The 23,460-nt window shown below is 41.5% G+C and overlaps 2 protein-coding genes across 5 annotated transcripts; one reads left to right on the forward strand and one right to left on the reverse strand.

Annotated features, from left to right (window-relative positions):
• Positions 1–459: 459 nt before the first annotated feature.
• LOC308082884 (uncharacterized protein) lies at positions 460–16,728 on the reverse strand. 3 transcript variants are annotated; one of them, XM_080424957.1, is made up of 6 exons: positions 16,674–16,728; positions 8,867–8,972; positions 4,362–4,433; positions 3,467–3,606; positions 2,427–2,576; positions 460–2,201 (listed from the first exon to the last, which is right to left on the reverse strand). In XM_080424957.1, the coding sequence occupies exons 5-6, from the start codon at positions 2,572–2,574 to the stop codon at positions 1,051–1,053; spliced, it is 1,299 nt and encodes a 432-aa protein (XP_080281083.1). In that variant the 5' UTR covers positions 2,575–2,576; positions 3,467–3,606; positions 4,362–4,433; positions 8,867–8,972; positions 16,674–16,728; the 3' UTR covers positions 460–1,050. The 3 variants fall into 3 exon arrangements, with proteins under 3 accessions (XP_080281083.1, XP_080281085.1, XP_080281084.1); XM_080424959.1 differs by having other exon boundaries at positions 4,362–4,438; XM_080424958.1 differs by lacking the exon at positions 16,674–16,728 and having other exon boundaries at positions 8,867–10,020.
• znf362a (zinc finger protein 362a) lies at positions 5,695–23,215 on the forward strand. 2 transcript variants are annotated; one of them, XM_080424955.1, is made up of 9 exons: positions 5,695–5,794; positions 10,060–10,123; positions 11,123–11,375; positions 13,169–13,297; positions 16,810–17,137; positions 17,734–17,958; positions 20,202–20,280; positions 20,522–20,680; positions 21,602–23,215. In XM_080424955.1, the coding sequence occupies exons 2-9, from the start codon at positions 10,061–10,063 to the stop codon at positions 21,719–21,721; spliced, it is 1,356 nt and encodes a 451-aa protein (XP_080281081.1). In that variant the 5' UTR covers positions 5,695–5,794; position 10,060; the 3' UTR covers positions 21,722–23,215. The 2 variants fall into 2 exon arrangements, with proteins under 2 accessions (XP_080281081.1, XP_080281082.1); XM_080424956.1 differs by having other exon boundaries at positions 11,156–11,375.
• The last annotated feature ends 245 nt before the right edge of the window (positions 23,216–23,460 follow it).

The following is a 23,460-nucleotide window of genomic DNA, read 5'->3' on the forward strand; positions in this document are numbered from 1 at the left end:
TGATCCCTAGGATAAATGAATAACTGTCCGCATACATCAGAAGGTCACACATACAGTACAGACGCTATAGGTGTTTCTTAATCTCAGTTTGGTATCCTATGTTTCAGGTAGATTTGTCTGTACAGGTCTGAATGCCTTGTCAGCTTCGCAGAGAGAGGTGTGGTATTATATAGATAGACTCATCTGTATGCTCAGCCTTAGCCCTCCGGCTCCATCAAAACAATTCTTTTGTTTCCCAGAATCCCCCTCATCCCTCTCCTGTTTCATCCTATAGCATGTCTGTCATGCAAACTGAGAGCCTATCCTTATATCTAGGGCTTGTCACCGTGTTGGACTGCCACCTTGTGGTGTAATGTGAGAGTGCGTATTCAGGCGTCTACTGCATGTGACAGCTTCAGGGTTTTAGATGGGTTCCGCTCAGTGTCAAATCTCCTAGGTATGTGAATGTGTGCATTTGGAGATGTTTGTGTTGGTTTTGTCTTGGTTCAATTTCACCAGTTACATCACATCTCAGTTTACCGCCTCGTGACTGCACATGAGCGCAGTGCTTTGAAAGCAATTCCGTAACCTAAGCAGATAAACACATGTACAAAGAAAGTTGGTGACACAGCTTCAGGTCATCTTTATTCACTCATGTTGTGTTATTACTTCATGTGTGACTGTTTTGATGCCGTTTAAGAACATTTCCTGTTTCAAAAAATAATATTTTGTGGAGAAATAGGCTCCCAATCTCAACCGAGGAGGCTGGTCCCATGAGCCACTGTACAATTAATAAATCTGATGCATTTCATACCTCAAAAAGAGTATTTCTACAGTCAGTGTTTAGTGTCTGTGCTTGTGGGAGGCGCCACACGCGCCTCAACCTGCCTTCTCAGCACCTTTCAGCGGCTTTCCACAGATTACTTGACACATGTGAATAGCTGCTTAGAGAGGGCCTGTTTACACTCTATTAAACCAGTATTGACAGGTAGACCAGCTGTCTACATACTGCATACATGCAATATTAATGAGATGATCCATATACACAGCATAATGAGCTTCCAGTCCGTGTTATGTGTCGAGAAACGGACCCTTCTCTTGTCTTGTCCATGGAGCTACTAAGGACTTCATAGCCATTCCCAGCACAGTCTCTATGGTTCGTATCAGTAGAATGTTCACACTGAGGTTCAGAGGCAGCACGCAGAGAGAGAGCACACTCACCAACCCTGTGATTATATTCACCCCCAGGCAGGGAAAGCCCCTCTGCTGCCACCCACACTGGCTCCTGTATGGTGAGTCTGTGAGTTGCTCTATGCAATATGTCAATGGTATACCTCCCTTTGTCCTTTTGTCCTCCTGTCCTCCCCCGTCTGCAGACGGACATGAAAGGAGGACGAGGTCTCCATGGTGACGCGGTGGCATCTGCATGCCGTTCCAGGAACATGACCTGTGAACAGTGCAGCTGTTGTGTGCTTTCTCCGGGTCAACAACAGGCGGCTCTGGTCCCGGCACTGACACCCACACTGACACGGACATCCCACCGCTCACAGGCTTGGACGACGCTGTGAGGCCTGGAATGAGGTGCCACCAGCCACCGTAATAGTTCTCAGCATGTGATTCCGTACACTGGCCTGTCCGTGCGCGGGCCCGGCGGCGCCTCTGAAGGCCCATGCCCACGGTCAGGAGCAGCAGGAGGGAGAGGAAAGCCAGGAACGCCAGGCTCCAGCAGGGCTCCATAAGGCTCGGCCAGGAGCCGGTGAGCAGGTTTGGCAGGCACACAAGGAGGGCGTTGGAATCGGTTGTGTACATGCAGGCAGCGGTCCGCAGCACCTCCACGTTCCACCCCCATCTCAAGTGAAGGGCAGAGACGACCCACACCGTCAGGCAGCACAGGTAGCAAACAGCATGGCACTGCAGCCACTCTTCATCGTCTCGTTCTTCGTCGGTGGCGTTCCCTTCTTTCGCCTGCACAGACTCCTTCGCGGCGCCAGAACATGGTGTCGGAGCGCTCTCACATCCCCGCTTGTCCACGGTGTGACCAGCGTCAGCAAGGGGCCACAAAAGTCTCCCAACAGACTCCACAGCGATCAGAGGAGGGGTCAAGATCAGTACTGCCCCATATGTACGGCAGAGAAACAGCAGGATGCGGAGGGCATTGAAGTCATTCGACAGGGACAGCTCAGGTAGCCAGGACTCAGCGATCCACAGGACAGTTAGAAGTACTGTATGAAAGACAATAATAATCTTTAATAATAATAAACCTTATTTTTAGAGTTACAAAGCCTTTGCACATCACCAAAGAAAAACAAAGGGCACATTGTGTGAGAAACATAATAAAACAGCATAAAAGGATGTAATGTGTGTAAGAAACATAATAAAATATCATATAAACTTGTAAAACATTGTACGAGCGTGTCGCTCGCCCAGAAGGACAGGGACACTCTTACCTGAGACAAGAAAGTCTGTGAAGAGGAGCAGGCAACAGCAACAGAAACCGACTGGACTGAGAGACGCGGTCAGTAAAGGCAGGAAGAGAACGCTGCAGGCAAGCTTACATACACACAACACAGTAGCTCCCTCCAGCACACCATCCATGGCTGCATGGGACAACACACAAAAACACAAAACCACAGGACAGAGAGCAATTATAGCAACAAAATTCATCCACTTCTGGCTGTTCCTTTTTTCCCCCTCAGGGCATACGATCCCTGGAATGCCAGGAACTCAGCTAACAATAAGGTTAGCAGAGTTCCCTAATATTAAAAACTCTTAAACGTGCTGTGACAAAACTCACTCTCACTGTATGTGAGCGAGAGGGTCTGTTTCAGACCTCTTTTTAAATCGTTGTACAAGCGGTGTGTTATCCAGATGTTTTTGACCCATGGCTGCAGTCTGGAGATCAATATTTTTGTGTACAATAGGGAGTGAACCCTGGACTGCACGTCTGCCTTAATGTTACAGGTTTTCCCTCTCTCACACACACACACACACACACACACACACACACACACACACACACACACACACACACACACACACACACACACACCTATTCAATAATAAAGTCAGATTCATCTTTCAAAAACTACGATCTGCATGTATTTCATGAATATCATTTTCAAGTGCTGTAGAACTCTCCATATGCAAATTCAGGTTGCAAATTCAGGTTAGCCTTTTCCCTAAGATTTCCTTTCAGATATGCTTCGGTGGAGGTAAAATGAATTATGCAAACTATAACCCCAAACACACACATTATTCTGAACATTGATGATATCAGACCAGTTCAGCCTGTAAGGTCTAACAGTACAGTACAGTACAGTACAGTGACATAGCTTTATGAAAGTTGCACATACAAATTACATATACACCTGACCACACCTCAATCAATAAACAAGTTTATTGACATATTACATACAGTATACCCCATAGACCTCTTTACAGAGGTGAGTGTATAAATGAGAGGTGAGGTTGTGAATTCTTTCCTTACCTGTGATCACAGGAGCCTCCAGTGCAGCATGTCAATATGAGCGTCAAATGTTTTATCCTATGTGTTCTTCTCTTCCCCTGTGCCCCTCCCCTTTGAGGTTAACGAGACTCTCCCCCCTGTCTCTCCACTTCGCACCTGGCCTATGTGTGTGTGTGTGAGAGAGAGAGAGAGAGAGAGAGAGAGAGAGAGAGAGCACATGTGTGTTTCACAGGGAGTGGTTGTTTGTACAGAACACTGCAAAACCAGTCCAACAACTAACTAAACTAACTTAACACTGACTGTGTGTGTGTGTGTGTGTGTGTGTGTGTGTGTGTGTGTGTGTGTGTGTGTGTGTGTGTGTGTGTGTGTGTGTGTGTGTGTGTGTGTGTGTGTGTGTGTGTGTGTGTTTTTTTGACACACAAGATTCATTGACAACCGCAAGCTACAGTAGATTGTAGTCTTTAAATGTTGTATTATTTCTTATTTAACTTCATATTCCAGGCCAAGTAGCCGATACCAAAAGCAGCCGAGGAATGACTGGATTTCGTATTTTTTGTGTGCACAAGTACAATTTTTTTTTTTGGCAATGTCTCATTGCACGTGCAACACAACAGGCATGTTTCTTCTGGCAATATTTGTATTTGTTCAGTTTACAAAGATCTACTACAGCAGTTCCCAACCCTTTCTGGACATTTTCAGAGCGTGTTTATTTGAATGACCAATCAATCGATTGTGTTCCAGCTCTGATCAACAGAACTATATTTACTGGTATCACGAAAGCAAATTTTTCATGTTTTTTTTTACATTTAAATGTTTTCATTTTTTAAATTTCACTTGCAATATTCTCATGGACCGCCAATATGGGCCCTGGGCCCACAGGTTGGGAATTGCTGATCTACACACTACAACAACTCACCTGCCCATTCTCTCCCTGTTGAAATAGCGAGACAAGTGACCACAGCTTACAACACACTGCTGCCATCTCCTGCTGAACTAAGCACAGAGCATATTAGTAGGAGCTTTGCGGTCTGTTCATTCTGATGCTCCTCCTGAGAGGATTAGATATGACTGTCTGTAAATATCAATCATGCCATGAGGGAGTCATGCCGTACGTACAGTAAATAAAACACTAAAACAGTAGTTCTCAAAGTTTTTTGTGTCAAAGGAAACATTTGAACACAATTTGATATGTATTTGGCCTCGGACCCCCCATCTGAAAATGTTTTGCACCTGGGGGGACCCCCCAGAAGAGAAGATTTGAGCTTGCAGTACATTTCAGCAGATGTACAAGCTCGCAGCGTGGCACGAAGTGTCACGCTGCGAGCTTGTATATCTTCTATTTTTGAATAGCCAATTTATAAATGGATAAAGTGGTTAAAATGATTGGGATACTGTATAAACATATTTTGCTGGGGACCCCCTGGAACCACCCCAAGGGCCCCTGGGGGTCCCCGGACTCCACTTTGAGAACCAATGCTCTAAAACAATGAAAGGAATGTTTTTAGAAACAGAAATGTTTGCACACCTCTCACTAGTTATTTTTAGACCATAGCTAGCTAGCCCCATTTGATCAGATTTTAGGATGTGCATGAGCTTTTTTTTTTCTTCTTCTTTTTTTTGGAAGGATGATACAGGCTATGATGTCAGTAACATTTTATATTATATATTTTATATTACAATAATAGGCATAGGCTATGATAAGAATTGTATTAATTATGGTATCGAAACTGTTCATAATTTAGAAATATATATTAATTGAATTTATAACACGCATTTCTCACACCTCATGTGCTGCTATTATTGCTTAAATTGCATAGGTGTATGATCATTGATTTTGACAGGGAAGAGATTAACCTGATAATGTGTGAGCATTTAACCCTCAAATGCTTGATTTGTTTGTTTGATTGATTGATTGATTGATTGAGTCAATACTTTATTTAGCAGTTTGTAAAAAAAAAAGAAAGCACAGAAAGTACAGTTCTATAAGGGATGTTAAAAAAGGATTAAACCCAAGAAAGCAATGGCTTGTTTGTTTCCATTGGGGTCTGTGCCTTTGCCTATGCCATTGAATTGAAATGTGATAAACATTCCAAATGATACATTTAACATCTATTGTTGCTCAATGCGCAGCATCCTACAGCGTTTCTATAAAACATAGGCTATTATTTGGTATACTTTTGGAAAACACAAAATGGGTTAAAAATATCTCAGCTCAGTGAATATCTCTCTACCTGCAGCACCCAGAAGTGAACAGTAGGCGACCCGGAAGGTCTGAACTACGACAGAAGCAAAGCAGAAAAAGAACAATCTAAACCATTTATAAAAACACATCTAATATCCAAGGTTCAGGTACGTGCACTTATACTGGATGCAATTCCTTTACATTTTTTCCCTGAGATTCCAGACAGTGTCGTTTCTTGATCGTTTATGTCGCTGAGTCGTAAAAAGTTCTAATAAAAAAAGACCGTTTCCAGAGCATATTTGACAAAAGACAGCATTTTGGCCATTATTGTGCAAACACTGTTTTATGTTATATGTGCCACGATCGCGGATCCCCTGTAGATCTTTAAGTAAACGTGGGACTGCAGTTGCCATGATAATAACGCAATGCATTTTGCAAGGCATGATGATTGTTGTAGGAAGTGTCTAGGTTTTTTTTTTTCCCTCTCTGAGCCGGGCTATTCAAACCTGCAAATCAAAGTAAACAATCATCCGTTACACTTAATGCAAATAAACGGATGGCCCATCCCCGATGCACTTTCATCCCAATGAATTTGCCAGGCAAATAAATGTGCCTTATAATTTCGGATCTGCAGAATATGGCGTCCTAGTCCTTATAAAAATAAGACGGGCTGCCATTTTTGTTTTTCTTTTGTCTGAACATTTTTTAATAAACTGTCTGAGAATGTGCAGGGAGAGGCTGTGGAGACAGACAGCACCGAGGAGGAGGATAGTAGCCTATCTATCCATAGCCTATACCAGGGGTCTTCAACGTTTATCAGGCCTATGGACCCCCTTAGCTGAGAGAAAGATGAAGCATTGCGTTGCAGATTAAACTTTTTCATATAATTTATAGATGGCTTCATAGACTTGTTTGACAACGCGATCATCAATGTTGCATACATTTATGTTTTTTGGGGTTTTTTTGGGACACATTAGCTTCTTTATTAATTCATGTTAATGTATATTTTCAGACCTTAATTTAACCATTATATATTAGCATCAATACTTGACCGTTGGCTGTACTTGGTTTGCTCTTTTTTCCCCTCTACACCAAACCTCTTTGCCAAAAATAGCAGATCTGCAAGCTCACAATACCTCGCAGCAGCGCGAGGCGCTGTGAGCTTTATAGATTGGCTATTTTTGACTAATGTTCCCTAGAATCAGAACCCTATCATACAATGATTTGGAGGACCCCCTGTAGTACCCCTGAGGACCCCCTAGGGGTCCCGGACCCCCTGCTGAAGACCCCTGGCCTATACTGTAGTGTAGATAGATGCTCTCGATCAGGTTATTTAGATGTCATGTATGTACAGTCTGCTGTCTAGCTGTTTAATGATCGTTATAAATGCTGTCTAATAGGATAAAGGAAAAGTTAACCCTAACTTTTGTTTCAGAGCGTTTCCCCCCTTTCCACTTCATTAAATGCAATAATTTCAGTATGATTGTGTGATCTTGTAAAATTGCAGTCATTAAAATAACGTTTCCTTTCCGACTTAATGGGATGACAGTTCGTTTCATTTGATAGTTTGGAAAATAACAATAATTGTAGCATATGCCCATGGTTCAGGAATTGTTTAACATAGCTTAATTATAGGCTATGATTTATTTAGCAGACTAATGGTAACGTTATAGCATATGACAACACATATCAATAACATATTGTTGAAAAGATTGGCTCTTAAACATAATATATTTTATACATATACAGTAGACTAGATAGCATACCAGTGGTTGGGCTTAAATTGTGTCTTATTTATTTTTTATTGATTGAATACTTTATTAACAGTTTGCAAAGGATAACCCCAAAAAAGTCTATGGCTTATTTCCATTGAGGTCCTGTGTCAGCTATTATAATTTAATTAGGCTACTTGGTGTAGTAGGCTATTATTGGTTATCTTGCTACTGTACAGAAAATACACATTTATAACATCAGAATAGACCAACACGTAACCTGACAACATAGTCATTGTAAATGGGTCCAAGTTTATATCCTGTTGCAGTGTTTGTGAATATCAGTAGCTGACAGGAAATACACTTGAACCCAATGTTCCCTAGCAATGCAGTTCCACTGACAAGGTTATACACATGTAATTGATCTTCACATGTAATCGTGTATGAAAAGCTATTTAGATTTAAGTAATGCATACCGTAGATTTGCGGTTTAACTATTGTGTTACTGTTTATTCAAAAGTAATATTTATTAGTTGATACACCTGACCTGACCTGTCTGTCTCACATTAAGGAGCTATTAGGCGAGGAGGTCCCAATACAATGACCACCCAGCTATTTTCACATAGTAAATGTTTACTTTAAAATACTTTACTGCCAAAAAACAAAAACAAATTCTAAGTGAAATATGCCCCCTCCCCCAAAGGGGAAAGAAATAATAGACAAAGACGTCATATTAGAAGCAGCCAACTATCTTGACTTTTCAGCTTGTTTCCCAGAGGCAAAGAGCCTCTCGGCAGTGAAACTGACACCCATTGGCATCATTAGAGAAATATTCTTTGGGGTTTGTGTTCATATGCCTGGACCTATCGTTTGTGTTTGTCTTGGCTCTTAGAAATGTACTGTGCTATGCTTCTGCTAAGTCAAACAGACTTTGGTATGGTCAACGCTGCCAAGACACACAATGTAGAATGTCGTATAAAGAAATTCACGAGGCTTGGAAGAAAAAAAGAGAGAGAGAGAGAGAATCTATGGAAAGAAAGAAATTAAGATCACAGCTTTATGAGCAAGCAACTCTCTCTGCCTTGGAGACAGGTAGGTTACTGCCTATCAAGAAAAAAAATCTGATTGATCAACTATTAGGTTTTATTTTTTTCCTTTCAAATGTATTGCCTTTTCTAGAATTTCATCTATTAGAGTCCATATAACATATCAGTTTAATTTTTGCTCTGTTAGAGTGCTGTTATAGTCGGTCCAAGTGCAGAGGGCCAAGCAATTATGAATTACACTAAATGTCCTTTTGGTTTATGGATTCTATTCCTAATCCCTGTTACGTTACTACCGCTGTACTCTTATGTTTGTTATTTTTATTTTTATTTTTATTCTTAGTTGTATCTCTTTTTTCTGTATCTGCCTTGTATGTCATTTTGCAGTACTGCCAATGACAACTGAATTTCCCTTGTGGGATCAATAAAGGTCTATCTGTCTATATAAAACTGTACAACTTTTACATTTAGTTGAATTACTGACCTCAGCGATTGAGATTAGACGCATCATTCAGTTGACAGGTCATGTTGATGTTGTATTCTGAGGTGACGTCTCCTGTTTCCCCTGACATGAGGTTGTCTTTTGGGGCCTATATGGAGAGGAGGAGTCAGTCACACAGCGACAGATTATGATCTGAGTCCTGTTGGTTGAGGGTTTCTGTTCTCTCAGATAACAGTTTTACAGATAAAGTGTTTCGTATATATATAGTTTTTGTAGGAGTCTTATGTTTCAGAGAAATGGCCATCATGCATTAGTGTGGTTGGAAATCCTGAGGAAAAGGTTGCCAAAACATGGGCTAGAATATTTTTGAAATTTCCACTCCAAACTATCCCATTCTATGCCTTTGTGTCTCACTCTGTTGTCCGGGGTCCTCCAGGGGTCTATACTCGGCACCCTCCTTTTTCCCCCTCTACCAAATCTATTTGCCTGCATATAGCCGATATAAGTCGATACTTGTAGATCTGCTATTTTAGCAAAATGGTCAGATATTATCATTTATGACATGCTCAGAATAGGGAAGCTAGGTTTTCAAGTGGTTAACAAAGTCTTGCTTACATCACCCTCCACAAGAAGTGGAGAAAAGCCTCTGTTATCTGTGGGCAACCCTTATGAAGTTTTGACTCAGACAAAGTGTTAGGATAATGGCCTGGTCTATAATTAGATTTAGCGTGGCTTTAAACAAACACTCACCTTGCTCTCGGAAAAGGAAGAAATACTGTAATTGATACAAACATATTTTTTAAAAATACTACATGACATCATCTCCCATTATGGCATCACTACAGCAGCTGTGAGCAACTCCTGCCATGCAAGATCATTTAACCACATGAACCTTAGCTTCCCCATTCTGGAGAGAACATTCAGAAACAAATAGCTGATGTACAAGCTCACAACGCGACGTGTGGTGAACTTGAAGATTTGCTATTTTCACAAAGAGATTTGGTGTAGAGGGAAAAAAGGAGTGTGACGCGTTGTAAGCTTGTAGATCAGCTATCTTCTACAAAAGTTTTCCCTAGAATACAGATGCTTGGGTTTCACACCGTTTAGTCTGATCTTAGATACACTATCTGATAAAAATGACATTCACCTACAGATATGAAGCATTCACCCACAGATAAAGCATTCACCTACAGATGAAGCCAAATAATCATGTAACACTTGTTCCTTGATTTCAGGATGGCTGAACCTCGCTTTAACAATCCTTATTTCTGGCCTCCACCTACTGCCATGCCTACCCAGGTAAGTGACTGAGAGTGTTTCTGTGTATGTTCTGTGCATGATAATGCGGGGCAGGAGATCCACGGCATCATACAGAATTATGAATGTTCAAACATTATTAAGAATTATTTAATCTTTTTAGCATGCAGTATTTAACCAATTAATAAACCCTATATACTTGATTGACCAGAGTCCCCCATAGGTCTGTACAAGGCCTCCTCCTATTTTACTAATCCCTCTACACCAAATCTCTTCGACGAAAATAGCCGATGCAACGCGCTGTGAGCTTGTAAATCGGCTATTTTTGGCAGAATGTTTGCCCCCAGAATAGTCCTATGGGGTATCATATACAGTAGGGCTCATGCAGTATACTACTATACTGTATAATGTATCCTGTACAGTTCTTGATCCTCAGGGACATTCAAGAAAGTTATGCATACATATGGATTAAAGTCACCACGACTGATTTCAGTCATTTGGATTCCATAGAAGTCAGCATTTCTTCTATTTTCCGTTATTCGTTATTTTAAGATGAAAGAGTATTTGAAGTGGTCAAACTAGCAATAGAATGTATGTTCAATCTTCCAGAAAATCCTAATGATCTCAGATATTTCATAAAAGCAAAGGTTAACCCACTGGTGTCATGGCATTTTGTTTTAAAATACAAAATGACGTCGTCTATCCTATTTTGTCAGGGCTGGTATGGCCGACTTTAGCATCAATCTGCAATTTATTCAGCTGGTTGCTTGTATGGCTACAAAAACATCATAATACTACACATTGTGCTAATTCTTTATGAAACACAACGCTAGTGTGTGGGGGTTCCTTTCACGCTGTTTCACAAATTGCATGTTAGGACTTGGCCTAACAAAACAAAAATTCAGTCTTGAGATTTTATTTTGCATGAATCCATGGATACATTGTCATGTAGCGTCCATTAGAGGGCACCAGAGTAGCGTGAATGACACTCTTGAACTGATGAATATTCTCCTGTCACAAACGTTGTTTCCTGGCTGTCAGCTGGATAACCTAGTCTTGATCAATAAAATCAAGGAGCAGCTGATGGCAGAGAAGATCAGACCGTCACACCTGCCCCCCACCACAGCCCCCTCCCAACAGCCTCTGCTGGTCTCCATGCACCAGACGGAGGGAGGCCAGCACGCCATGTCCGCTCCCAAAGCGCAGCAGATGACACCGCTGGGACTCCACGGCCACAACCCGTCTCAGCCCGACATCGCCCTGCACGCCCGCCCTGCCTCCAGCTCAGTCACAGGTGTGTTTCGCCGTTGCCAGAGAAACAAGCAACGAGGTCTATGAAAACAAGCCCAAAAGAAGCGACTATAGGCCACATGAGCACTTTAAACATAGGCTATTTGAAAATATTTTTGAAAGATTTTAACAACACAAAACTGGCATGGGGCTCCCTGGCACAAAATATTTTCAGATTGGAGTTAGGGAGGGACAAATACATATTCATTTGGGGGTCCATGAAGACATGAAAATGTTTGAGAACCCCTGGTTTAAACAACATTAGGAAGCAAGCCCAAATAAGAAACTACACTTTAGAAACAAACCCGCAACTACCAATATTTAAGAGACTTTACAGAAAAACAAGGCCAAAGCGGACATGGCAACACTCGTGTGTTTCTCAAAATATCCACCTTTCCACTATCGACCGCATAGATATACTGTATAGCAGTGTTAAATTTGACAGAACATTTAGATTTTGTTTTAGTCATAGTCTATTGAACAAAATTCTATTTAGTTTTAGCCATATTTTAGTCATCTAAAATGTTTTTGTTTTTGTAAATTGTTGTTGACCAAATACCATAAGATTTTAGTCAACTAAATCTACAGTTGATTTAGTCAACAAAAATGTATTTTGGCAGGCCTCGATGGCGTCATAATGGCAGATTTATACTTAGCTGTGTGCAGAAAATATATTTTCGGAGCGTGACACCCACATGAAACAAGCATAAAATGACTTGTCTTAGTTCTACTGGATCTCTTCTCCACTAGTCCCTCCCTATTTAGTCATAGTTTTTGTCATCATAGCTTAGTTTAGTTTTAGTTTAGTTTTGGCAGTGAAAAAAGGTAGTCAACGGGGGAAAAAAATCTTAGTTTTAGTCAACAAAATTAACACTGTTATATAGAAACCGCATTGGCCACTGGCTCGTACATCAATGCCACGGCCACATCGGTACAGATAACTCCACTGCAAGAAATATGCCTGAGACAGGCATATGATAAGTACATTGGAGACTAAAACTTATTTTCAAACCATTACTGTTATTATCTATGTAAGATGTGGTGTTTTTCATGAAACCCCACATTTTTTATTTAACCAGGTATTCTGTATCATCAAGTACATGTTTGGCATTTGTAACAAACAGGTGAAAATTAAAAAAGCCTTAAGGTCATTACACACCAGCGATTATGCGAATATACGCAAAATTCGGACTCGTTCCGAATAATTAAAAGACGCTTTTTCGCTTTGCTTTTTCGCTCCATGGAAGCTTGCATTGACTTTATAAGGTTTAAAAAAAAAACTTGTTATTCGCATGAAAAATTCGCCCCCGGTGTGTAAGGAGCTTTATTGAAAAAAGAAAGAAAGAAATATCCATGAAATATACCCATACTTCATATACATTTGAGATATTTTTGTATATACTGTACATGTTATATATATATATATATAAATATATATATATATATATATATATTGGTGTCATCTGTGCCAACTCATTACTTCACCTCCAGTCCTGTGGAATAATACAAAAGATAATTTCTGTGATCACCTACTGTATTATATACACATCATTTTTTCTGTATGTTATTAGGAATGTGTAACTGTTAATGCGGGGGGGGGGGGGGGGGGGTGAAGGGTGTTTTTATCTCGCAGACATGCAAAAGTGTCACTTTTCAGCTACAGTCACCTTTTTGAACCCAAATAGGGCAATTGTGTGACACCTGACCCGAAAGAAAACAACATGTTGTCACCTTTTTCACCTCGGGGCTGTTTGCATCTCGTCTTAAAGTGTGAATTTTCTGTAACATCTCTAACAGGGCGTATCCTGGGGGACGTCAACTTGAATCTGGACGATAAGGCGGCTATTAAAGCTAGAGGATTGTGGGAAGACTGGCATCTGCGCCAAATCATCGACCAACCCTCGTCTAGAACGAACCACCTTTCAGGTAATCTAATCGTGTCACAGTTCGGTCCAGAGCTATCTCTCCTTAAAGGCCCTGACACACCAGACCGACGTCGGGACGTCAATTAGAGTCTGAGCCCCAAAATCGGTTGCATAATGTGTAGAGTTGTGCCGATTAACCAGTATCGGAAAATCTGTCGATACTGCATAAAATGCTGGCATCGCTATTCGGCAAGTATGCCAGTCTATGCCATTCCGATACCACGTGCTTTATGATGATATTTTGAATGCTTCAGTTGATGTTGCTTTACTTTTTTATACTCTTACTGTACTATTTACATTATTATTTTACAAACTTGGAGTTGCCCTTTAACCATTACTAATGGAATTTTTCAGTGGTCCTCAAACTTTTTAATTTCAAGGACCCCTGTAACTCTGAGAGTGTACACATGGTTCCATTTGTACACTCTCAGAGTTACAGACCCCCTCAAGGAATCCTGAGGGTCCCCCCCACTTAGATTTCATTTTTTATTACACACTGGTATCAGGACGGTACTCTGTATCGACCAATACACAAGTTGTGGGTATCGGAATCGGTATCGGTATCTCTAATAATGTGCGGTGTGTATTGGTAGTCAGGCATTTGCGTGGGTCAGTCATCCAATTTGCAAGTTAAATCGGCAGTGAGACTAGTTGGGGAGAGACAGGGGAGAGAGGGGGGAGGGAGAGATGAGAGAGAGAGAGCTAGTTCAGAGAGGGAGAGTGAGAGGAGAGTGAGAGATATAGAAAGACAGAGAGAGACACTTCACAGATGCAATTATTTTATGGAATGCACTCATTTCTGGCAAAAGAACATCGATTGATGAGATGACAGGCATCCTTTATAATGGCTGTCATAGCTCCTGTAGGAGGTTTTGTGGGATAGACACTGGCTTCACAGACGCAATTATTTCATGGAAAGCACTTAATTCTGACAAATGAAAATTACATTTAATGTCACTGTTGCAAGCACAAAACTCACTTATAAAACCCTACCCTCTGCAGGGGGTGTGTCCAACAACTCCAAAAACTACGTTCATTACACATGAATTACATGATTACATTACATGTCTTTATGTGATGGAGCAGCAGCTTTCAACGCATTTTAACACCCGGCGTCTCCCAATCTGATAGCTCGACATACAAGACCCTGTGTTTGGGCCTTAAAGGTTCTATGACATTCATTTCACTTTTTTTATTTTTGGGCGGTGAAACTGCCCCTATATGTGAGGTTTGGTTTTTGCACTCCCCCAACCCTGCGCTGTGATTGGCCACCAGTGTACCCCCCTAACCCTGCACCGTGATTGGCCAATCACAGTCTATTCAGGACTGTGATTGGCTAGTGAAACATGACACATGTGCATAGCCCTATAAATAGGACTATGCACTTAAAAAAAACACATTTATGGGTTTTTTTAAGTTAGGGGTGTACAATGGTTGGTCCACAATATTACTTTTCTTTAAGTGAACTTCCATCACTGTGATGACCACTGTGACCACACCGCCCACTTCACACTGGGTGTGATTTTTTATGTTTTTTTGGGGGTTTTATGACCTCAATTACACCCAAAAAATCTGAACTTGGAACATTCAGTGGATTTTCTGTGGTCTGGGGTTTTCTGAATAATTAGGCTGAAAAGTAATCTGAGCTTGGCCCTTCGGCAGTGAGGTCACAGCCAATTAATCCCGCCCACTCTCTTCCTCGCCCCTCCCCTCCCCTCCCCTCCCCTATCCTTTCCTTTGGGGGAGGCGGAGCAGAGGCGATGATTGACAGGCAAAATCCCTCACCAGCGACACCCGCAGGCAAAGATTTCTTTTTTCATTGCAGTTGAAAAGGCTTTAGAGGGGGCACGGTGGCACAGTCGGTAGTGCTGTCGCCTCACAGCTAGAAGGTCCTGGGTTCGATTCCCGCAGGGGACGCTGTGGGCGCTGGGGGCGTGTTCTCTCCTCCGCGTCATCAGTGCCCATACCCTAGGTGGGGTTGGCGAAAGGGCCTTTCTGTGTGGAGTTTGCATGTTCTCCCCGTGTCTCCTAGGGTAGGTACCCTCACAAAAACATGCAGTAATCCTGGTCACTATACTGCCTCCCCCTGGCCAGCCGGGGCGCCTGATGGAGGGGAAGGGAACTGGTTGGAATAACGTGTTCCTTCCACGCGCTACGTCCAACCAGGGAAACTCTCCCCTGTCAGGTGACAAGAAGGTCAGTTGGCTCTCATGCATTGAAGGAGGCATGAGCTCGGCCCTGGCCTCCCTAGGTTGGCAGAGGGAAGGTAGTGCCCAGGATTACATAGACAATTGGCACTGGGTGTAAAAAATAGGGTTACAAAATCGCGGGATAAAAATTTAAGAGAAAAGGCTTTAGAAATGTGAGAGAAAAACACCTGCCATGGATCAATGGAGTGGAATTTTTTGTTAAAACTTTCTATACACGTTTGAAGGACCATGACGAAGACTTTTAATGTGTGGTAAAACTGAACGTCATGAAACCTTTAACATGCCTGTATTGTATTGTTTTCTTTTCCTTCAGTGTTGAAAGCTGTGGGCGTAGTTTAAGCTTTCTACTGTATGTTCAGCTTAAACCGGTCTTCATGGTTGCATTTCAAATACTTGTCTTCTACTGGATGTTCAAGTCCCATGTTTAAAGTAACTTTCACATTTGAATTATCTGTATTAACATACATATCAACAAATTAATTATGCAGGCCAGCAAGCTGACAAACATTATACCATGCATGTAAGGTGAAGACATATTTAGGTAAATTAGTAATAATAGAAAATGTTTAAATCTTAAATTTTTAAAACAGTCTAGAAACACCTTTGCTCTTAACCACTTAACACATTGGGTGCCAGAGGTTTATTAAAATATTATACGTTGAGTGCCAGCATTTCTTCCATCCACTTGCGTTATACATTTCGTGCTGTGAGAAGCCCAGACGCGGAAGTGCATGTAAACAAAGCGTGCGTGCGAGACGGCAGAGGGTCCCGACTAACGCCTGGAACAATAATATTTCCAACGCGACCCTCCATTGCAGCGTGATCGCCGATCGAAAACGGCTCGTTTCCACCACATTAAAAAGAAATGGAGATATTAAGCTTTTAATCAAGGAGATAACATTGAAAACGCCGACCGGAAGGATTTTTGACATGGAGCCAGATCCAGCCTCTTCTTCTCAGAAACTGCTTGGGTGATGTCAAAGTTTCGTTTTAGCGCCCCACGTGGCCCACATGTATAAAAATAGAATTGGGTCAAAAACGGTCCGGACCGTTTTCGGCACTTCTCGTTTGGACCCTCAAAAACGGTCCGGACCGTTTTTGGCATTCAATGTGTTAAGCCCGATTTCAAAAATACCAAAAATAGTTAAAATAGAAAACGCATCGTACCGTGGCGCGTTGTGAGCTTGTAGATCGGGTATTTTCACTATTTTTGAATGTTTTACTTTTTTTGGGATGGCAGGTTAAAAAAGCATGGGGTTAATTGATAAATGACTACGTCCCTCTTCACCTCCAAACCATTCAGGCGTGGCGCTGGCGTCCAGGACCGGTAACCTCAGCACTTCGGAGGTCATCACCCCGACCACGCCCACCTCCAGCAGCCATAACCGGCTCTGCGGAGCGCCCTCACCTCACCACTTCATCTCAGGGCTGTCCTGTATCAATGGGCTAGATCCTGTTAAAAGTAACTGCAGCCTTGCTGGGCTCCTGGGGCCTCCTCCCAAACAGGAGCGAGGCCGCAAAAAGATAAAAGCGGAGAACGGGTCTTCTCCTCTCTTAGTGGTGCCGTATCCCATCCTCGCCTCAGGCAACGACCAGTGTGTTACCATCACAGCCAAACAAAAAACCTACAGGTAGGAGAGACAGTGGCAATGTTCCGTTTAGCTGGCAATTCTGTTTTTAGGGTGTGGCTCTACAGGAGGCTAGCCGCTATAAGAGGGGTTGTTGGTCTGTGTGGCTGGGGCTAATTTTGCAAACCGATGGACCGATCAGCCCAAACCTTCTTGTGCACACTGCCAGTAGGCCATAGAAGTACCACCACTATTTGTTTTTCCACATATGTTTTATTCTTAAATATTTAACTTGATAATGGAAGTCAACAGGCCAGGGCTCTAATTGGGCTGAAACCTTGCCAAAATTTGGAGTCATACATCATAGATACAGTATGTCACAGGTAACTGATGTCATTAAATGACTGATATCACAGGCTGGCCACCTGAAGTCCGAGATCCACATGATTACATTTTTTACTTACATGAGTAGTAGCAACAAGTAATGTGAAAAGCACTCTGGACCCAAATGAAACCAAAGGGTCCATTTGGTTTCATTTGTATATAGGATTTTAACAGAATTTTACCGTGTAGTATATCTGATTCTAATGCCTTTAAAAATGGCTTCCTAATAATGAGTGTGTGTTTACGTGTCTTTGTGTTTTTTTTGCTACCGACAGGTGTAAACTTTGCCCTTTGACCTTCTTCTCCAAGTCAGACATGCAGCTCCACTCCAAGATCCACACAGAAGCAAAGGCGCACAAGTGTCCTCACTGCACCAAGACCTTTGCCAATGCATCGTATCTGGCCCAGCACCTCCGCATACACCTCGGTGTTAAACCTTATCACTGCTCCTACTGTGAGAAATGTTTTCGCCAGCTCTCCCATCTACAGCAGCACACCAGGTCTCATTTTTATTTACACTCATTATTCCAGTTTCAATCAAAATCTATAGGGTGATCATAGTCTTGAGTTTTTAGGGTCCAAGCCCGTAGCGCTAGAACACTATGTGCTGGTTTATCATTCTTCTTCTCCTTTTGCTTTGTCATGAGATAATACATTGTAGACAGAGACATGCCATATGTCAAAAGTGTATCAACTTCCCAAGAAATATGACTCTGAGAAACACTAACATTCCATCAAATCAAGGCAAAACTGTGAAAGGCTGTAACCTAAGCCTTTGAATACATTGTCATATGACGGTATTGCACGCCACAAATAGACGATATACAAGCTCACAATGTATGTCACAGTGCGACCCTGTGAGCTTGATATCTGGTATACGATGGAGCATATAGGCTCTAGTCTACATCGACTCAGAACGTATCTTTTTCATCATTTTAACTATACACTTCTCTAGGTTGCTTTTGGGAATATTTTCACCTGTTATGGCCAAAAGGTGATTGTTACGACCTTATACGGAGTCTACAGGCTAAGGAGTAACACATAAAGTACCACAAACAAAAGTAACAAAAAAAGTGTAAATTTATTACTGAACCAAGTTGAGGTTACAGAAACTGAATAGAAGTGTCAATATAAATAGGGAAAATGTCTAAACTTCAGGGTGGCCAAAACAACAAACAGAACACTCCACCCTACCTGAAAAGGTAGGGTGGAGGGTGGTACAGACTCAGAAAACAGGAATGTATGCTAGCTACAAACAAGGGTTCAGCACATGGTGACTAATGGCATAAAGACTGAAGAGGAGCCCCTCCCAGGCTTTGTATGCTGGCTGCTGGCTTATTGAGGAATGGTATTTTGCGGCCGCTATACCCACTATTCATTATGCAGACTCTTTTTGCTATTTTTCCCACACAAGTTTTGGAAAGTGCATAGCGAAATCTAAAACCACCCGATATGCCAAATTGGTTTTATTGAAAGGCAATCAAAGGCTAGAGCCTATGAAGTAAACGTCGGGCGTATGGTGTCCAATGTTGGAGCGCGTTCCTGCGACAGGAGCAGTGTTGCCAGAATTTGCAAGAGGAATAAGCAACCAGTCTATGAAAATAAGCCCAAAAGAAGCGACTATAATAGGCCACATGAGCACTTCAAACCTATATATGTCGGCCATTAAACAACGTGCATATTTATATATGTTGGCTATTTGAAAATAGCCAATCTACAAGCTCACAACATCAACCCGCAACTACCATTATTTACAAGCAAACAAGCCCAATGTGGCTTATAATAAGCAGACCTGTCAACACTGCAGAGAGGGAGAGAGGAGAGCGTAAGATTGCATTGGGGATAATGACTTGCGCAGTCTTCTCTTAAAGGCAATGGCTTCTGGCACGGTGATTGGTTTTATTATTTATTATAACTCCCACACCTATGCATAATGTAACGGGTAGTGCAGGTGTTTCGCGGTTAAGGCAGGTGTCCCTAAATAGCAACTTTTGCACAGGAACGCCCCTTGCGCACTCCTAAATCCTCAAATAGTGGGTTTAGCCAGTATGGTCCTGAATAGGGCCCAGAGGGTTAAAACACAGAATGAGGCCACATAGGGCTGTAACAGTGATGCACAGTCTAATGGAGACCTTGATATGCTGTGTAACTATAGGAACTACTATCCTATGAACAACATGGCAGCCGTTACCCAATAAACTGTTGCCTTTTTCACAAACATTAGCCCTACTTCACCATTTGATAATGTTTTGGGACTGTGTGCCAGAAGATTTTGAGATTTTGGGTGTGATGATGTGGGCGTGTCTATTTATTCAGGGACGTTTTGCTAAGAAACTTAGCAAAACCTCAGTCAATTACAGTCACACACTGATGTTTACCAGTTGCACTTCATAAATTCTTTGTTTGTCACAGAGTAAAGTCATTTGAGGCTAGTGCTCACTAATTATAGTGTTTAAGCAAGACTGTAGCAACAAAGTTAAATCTGTATATGTGTTGTAGCATGCTTATAGCACAGCATATGTTTCTGCTTGCATGGAAGAAAACTCCCAGTATTGCACCTTAAGCTTGCGAGGATTAGTTGAGAAATGTTACAGAATCAGCGAATAGTGGAGTCATTTATGATGAGATGCTGAGAGGTTGTTGTCTTAGGCCTCTGTTTTGATCAAACCTGAAAGGCCTGTTATGTTTTGGCTAAAGCTCTTTCTTTGGCTTAAGTTCACCATACCGTTTCCATTTTCTTTAGAATCCACACAGGAGACCGTCCTTATAAATGTCTCTCTCCAGGATGTGAAAAAGCTTTCACTCAGCTCTCTAATCTGCAGGTAAATCATTTGTCTGCTCCCTTTACTGCATGTGCATTGTTTTTCTCAACCAGTACAACTGTTCATGTTATTCACTACTTCAGCTGACTAATGACATGAGATGCACTTGTGGGATTTTGTGAAACAGTAAGACTAGACGTGCTGCAAATCCCCCTTAAAACTAAAGGTTTTGTGGCATCCATGAGACGAGTCAGAGTGTGTATTTAACAGCTGTGCGGTGTGTTTTCTCTCCCTGCAACAGTCTCACCAGAGACAACACAACAAAGACAAGCCTTTCAAGTGTTCCAACTGTTACCGTGCCTACTCAGACTCAGCCTCACTGCAGATCCACATGTCTGTACACGCCATCAAGAACGCCAAGGCGTACTGCTGCAGCATGTGTGGCCGAGCGTACACTTCAGTGAGTTAAGCCCCATTTACAGTATATATATGGTCAAATAAAAAGGTAAAATAGTGCCTTTATCCAAATCACATTACATTGTGCATTACATTCACCCATTCACACACACTGATGGTGGAGGAAACCATGCAAGCCACCAAGCGGCTCATCCGGAGCATTTAGGGGTTCAGTGTCTTGCTCAAGGACATTTCGACACTGATCCAGGGGGAGCCGGAATCGAACAGGGAACCTTCCTATTCTCAAGCGGCCGCTGTACCAGCTGAGCCACTGCCGCTCCCATATTCTTACGTCAAATTGTGTTTTTATTGATCTCTTTCTCTTCCCCTTGCCCCCCCCTCTTCTTCTTCCCTTTCTCTTTTTATGGAAATAACTAAAACGACAAAAAGAACACATTTTGGCCTCACCACCTCACCATGCACTACAGAGCTTTGTAGAATTATAGTAGGACTAGTCCATACCCGTGCGCACATGATCTGGCAACCCCGGGAGGCAGTTCGTCCCATAGCTCGCGGGGCCATCCCACAGCTGGGCAGCCGTAACCATGGCGACATTCTTTTACACAAAAACGCTAATAAACAGCTGAGATTTGGTGAAATTGATAAACGGGCTTCGCTGTTCCGTGCACATGGTAATGGTCAATGGCTGTGTGCAAATTCAGATCAATTGCTCCAGCCACTGAGAGAACCGGGCAGAACAAATTTTGGTCTCACCACCTCACCATGCACTACAGAGCTTTGTAGAATTATAGTAGGATAGTAGGATTAAACCTGTGACGTGACAATAAAGTTGTGATTCTGATTCTGATACAACAGTGTATCAGAATCTTTAATTGTGGCCGGAGGATTGTTTACTAAAAAGTACTTTTTGGGTTGGCAGCAGGTGTTGTTGATGTTGACGGCTGTTCTCTCTCTCATTCTTCAGGAAACCTATCTTATGAAGCACATGTCCAAACACACAGTGGTGGAACACCTGGTGAGTCATCACTCTCCACAGCTGAGGACTGACTCCCCCACCATCCCTATCAGGATCTCCCTCATCTAAAAATAAATCCCTGTCTCGACCCCTCTGGCATCCACTCTCCTCTGACACATTTTGTTTTCCCACCATACGGTTCCAAAAAAAAAACCGGTCAGATTGTGTTTGTACCTTGTGGAGAGGGACCTTTTTTTTTAAAACCACTTAAGCCCTATTTTATATTGTCATGCGAAAGTAGCCGGCTCACAATGTGTCGCATTGCAATGCGTTGTGAGCTAGTAGATCGGCTATTGTTGCTATTTTGGAAAATGCCCAAAATACAGGTGCCAGGTTCAAAGTGGTTAATGGGTATTTGCTTTCTTGCCAGATATGATAATTATTGAGGACATCCAAAGATGATTTTCATAGCACTTTCAGGCCAGAAACGTATAGGCCAAAACGGTTATTTTAGTCTAACTACACATCAAATGGTTATTGCTCCAGGCAGCTACATGTAACATGTTGTGTTAAAAAGGATCACTTTTGCTTTTTATATACAGAAGTTCTTTTTCTGTCTTTACTCAAGTCTTTGCAAAGATATATTTGCATCAGAAAACGTTTCCTTTAGCTAGGATAAGTGACCATAAAGATGAATATACCAATTGTATTCATGCAAACTGTGCCACTTTTGTCGATATCTTCAATACTTATTTGTCAATATTTTTACTCTCAACCATATATTTTGTTGTGTGAAGAAGAAGCAAAAATGCTTAAGGCAATCCTTGTGAGTCGCAAATTTAATCTGGAGTCGGTATTTCTTGAATCAAGTTTTAAAAGTGTTAGGACTCACTTCAATTATAAGTACTGCCATGTAGTGATAATGAAAGACCTGAGCACTGAAATGATAGAAATCCTTTATAGCCTGGCTTACTGGTGTGAGCCGCGCCAAGACACTCAAAAATACTGAGTCGAGATTTTACCAGTGTTACATTCCAGTATTATTAATGTGATGAACATGAGAGCATCTGCTTTCCTATAAGTCCTTAAATCACATTGTGTTCTTTGTAAAAAAAAAAAGAAAAAATAAATCTTCTTTTATGTGTGCTGGTCAAGAGTCCCCGAGAATGTAATATTGTTTTTATACCCCTTATCTTCCAAAGTTCATCCTAATATTTATAAATATTGTACTATTATTACATCAAATGATGCACTGTACCTTTTGTCCATTTTGTACTTAATTAGATATGCACAGTAAAAATGTAATGGCAAGACCAAAATGTCAGTAAACCAATTGATGAAAAAATTGCTTTCTTAGAAAGTTAATGATGAAATTGCTCTTTTGGGCGTTTCAAGTATCATTAGATAAAGACATCCTTGTTTGAGTATTCATTATTTTGGAATGTTCATTTTACCTACATATTAACATTTTTGCCATTTTATATGCATTTAAGCCTTAACTCCAATTTTAGGGTTCACCGTACATTGATTATTACATTACATTTGCTTTATATGTCACAGCATGATATATACTGTAAATAAAGTATATTAACCCCTTTTTATAATAAAAACCATATAACAGCAGGTTACGTTTAAAGCTCTTCTTTCCTGTATTCTGTGGCACAGTACAAGTGAAAGTTTCTCAATAAAATTTGTACTTGAGTTAAAGTAAAGCTTTCCAAAAGTACATGCTTTTAATAATACCTAAGTATTCAAAAATACATCAATGCATTGCTGTGTGTAGAAATCTTACAAAAATAATAATGTCAAACATGTTCTAAAGCATTGTGATGCAACACATTGCTTTTAGTTGTAGATCTGCTATTTTC

The sequence above is a fragment of the Gymnoscopelus braueri genome, assembly GCF_963280865.1.
Source record: "Gymnoscopelus braueri genome assembly, chromosome: 3".
Lineage (NCBI taxonomy): Eukaryota > Metazoa > Chordata > Actinopteri > Myctophiformes > Myctophidae > Gymnoscopelus > Gymnoscopelus braueri.

Coding starts and splice junctions, on each gene's coding strand:
- LOC308082884 (XM_080424957.1), bottom strand. CDS start 2,574: ATGGATGGTGTGCTGGAGGGAGCTACTGTGTTGTGTGTATGTAAGCTT. Junction 2,202..2,426: donor CACAGACTTTCTTGTCTCAG/GTAAGAGTGTCC, acceptor TCTTTCATACAG/TACTTCTAACTGTCCTGTGG.
- znf362a (XM_080424955.1), top strand. CDS start 10,061: ATGGCTGAACCTCGCTTTAACAATCCTTATTTCTGGCCTCCACCTACT. Junction 10,124..11,122: donor CTACTGCCATGCCTACCCAG/GTAAGTGACTGA, acceptor CCTGGCTGTCAG/CTGGATAACCTAGTCTTGAT. Junction 17,138..17,733: donor GCCAAACAAAAAACCTACAG/GTAGGAGAGACA, acceptor TGCTACCGACAG/GTGTAAACTTTGCCCTTTGA.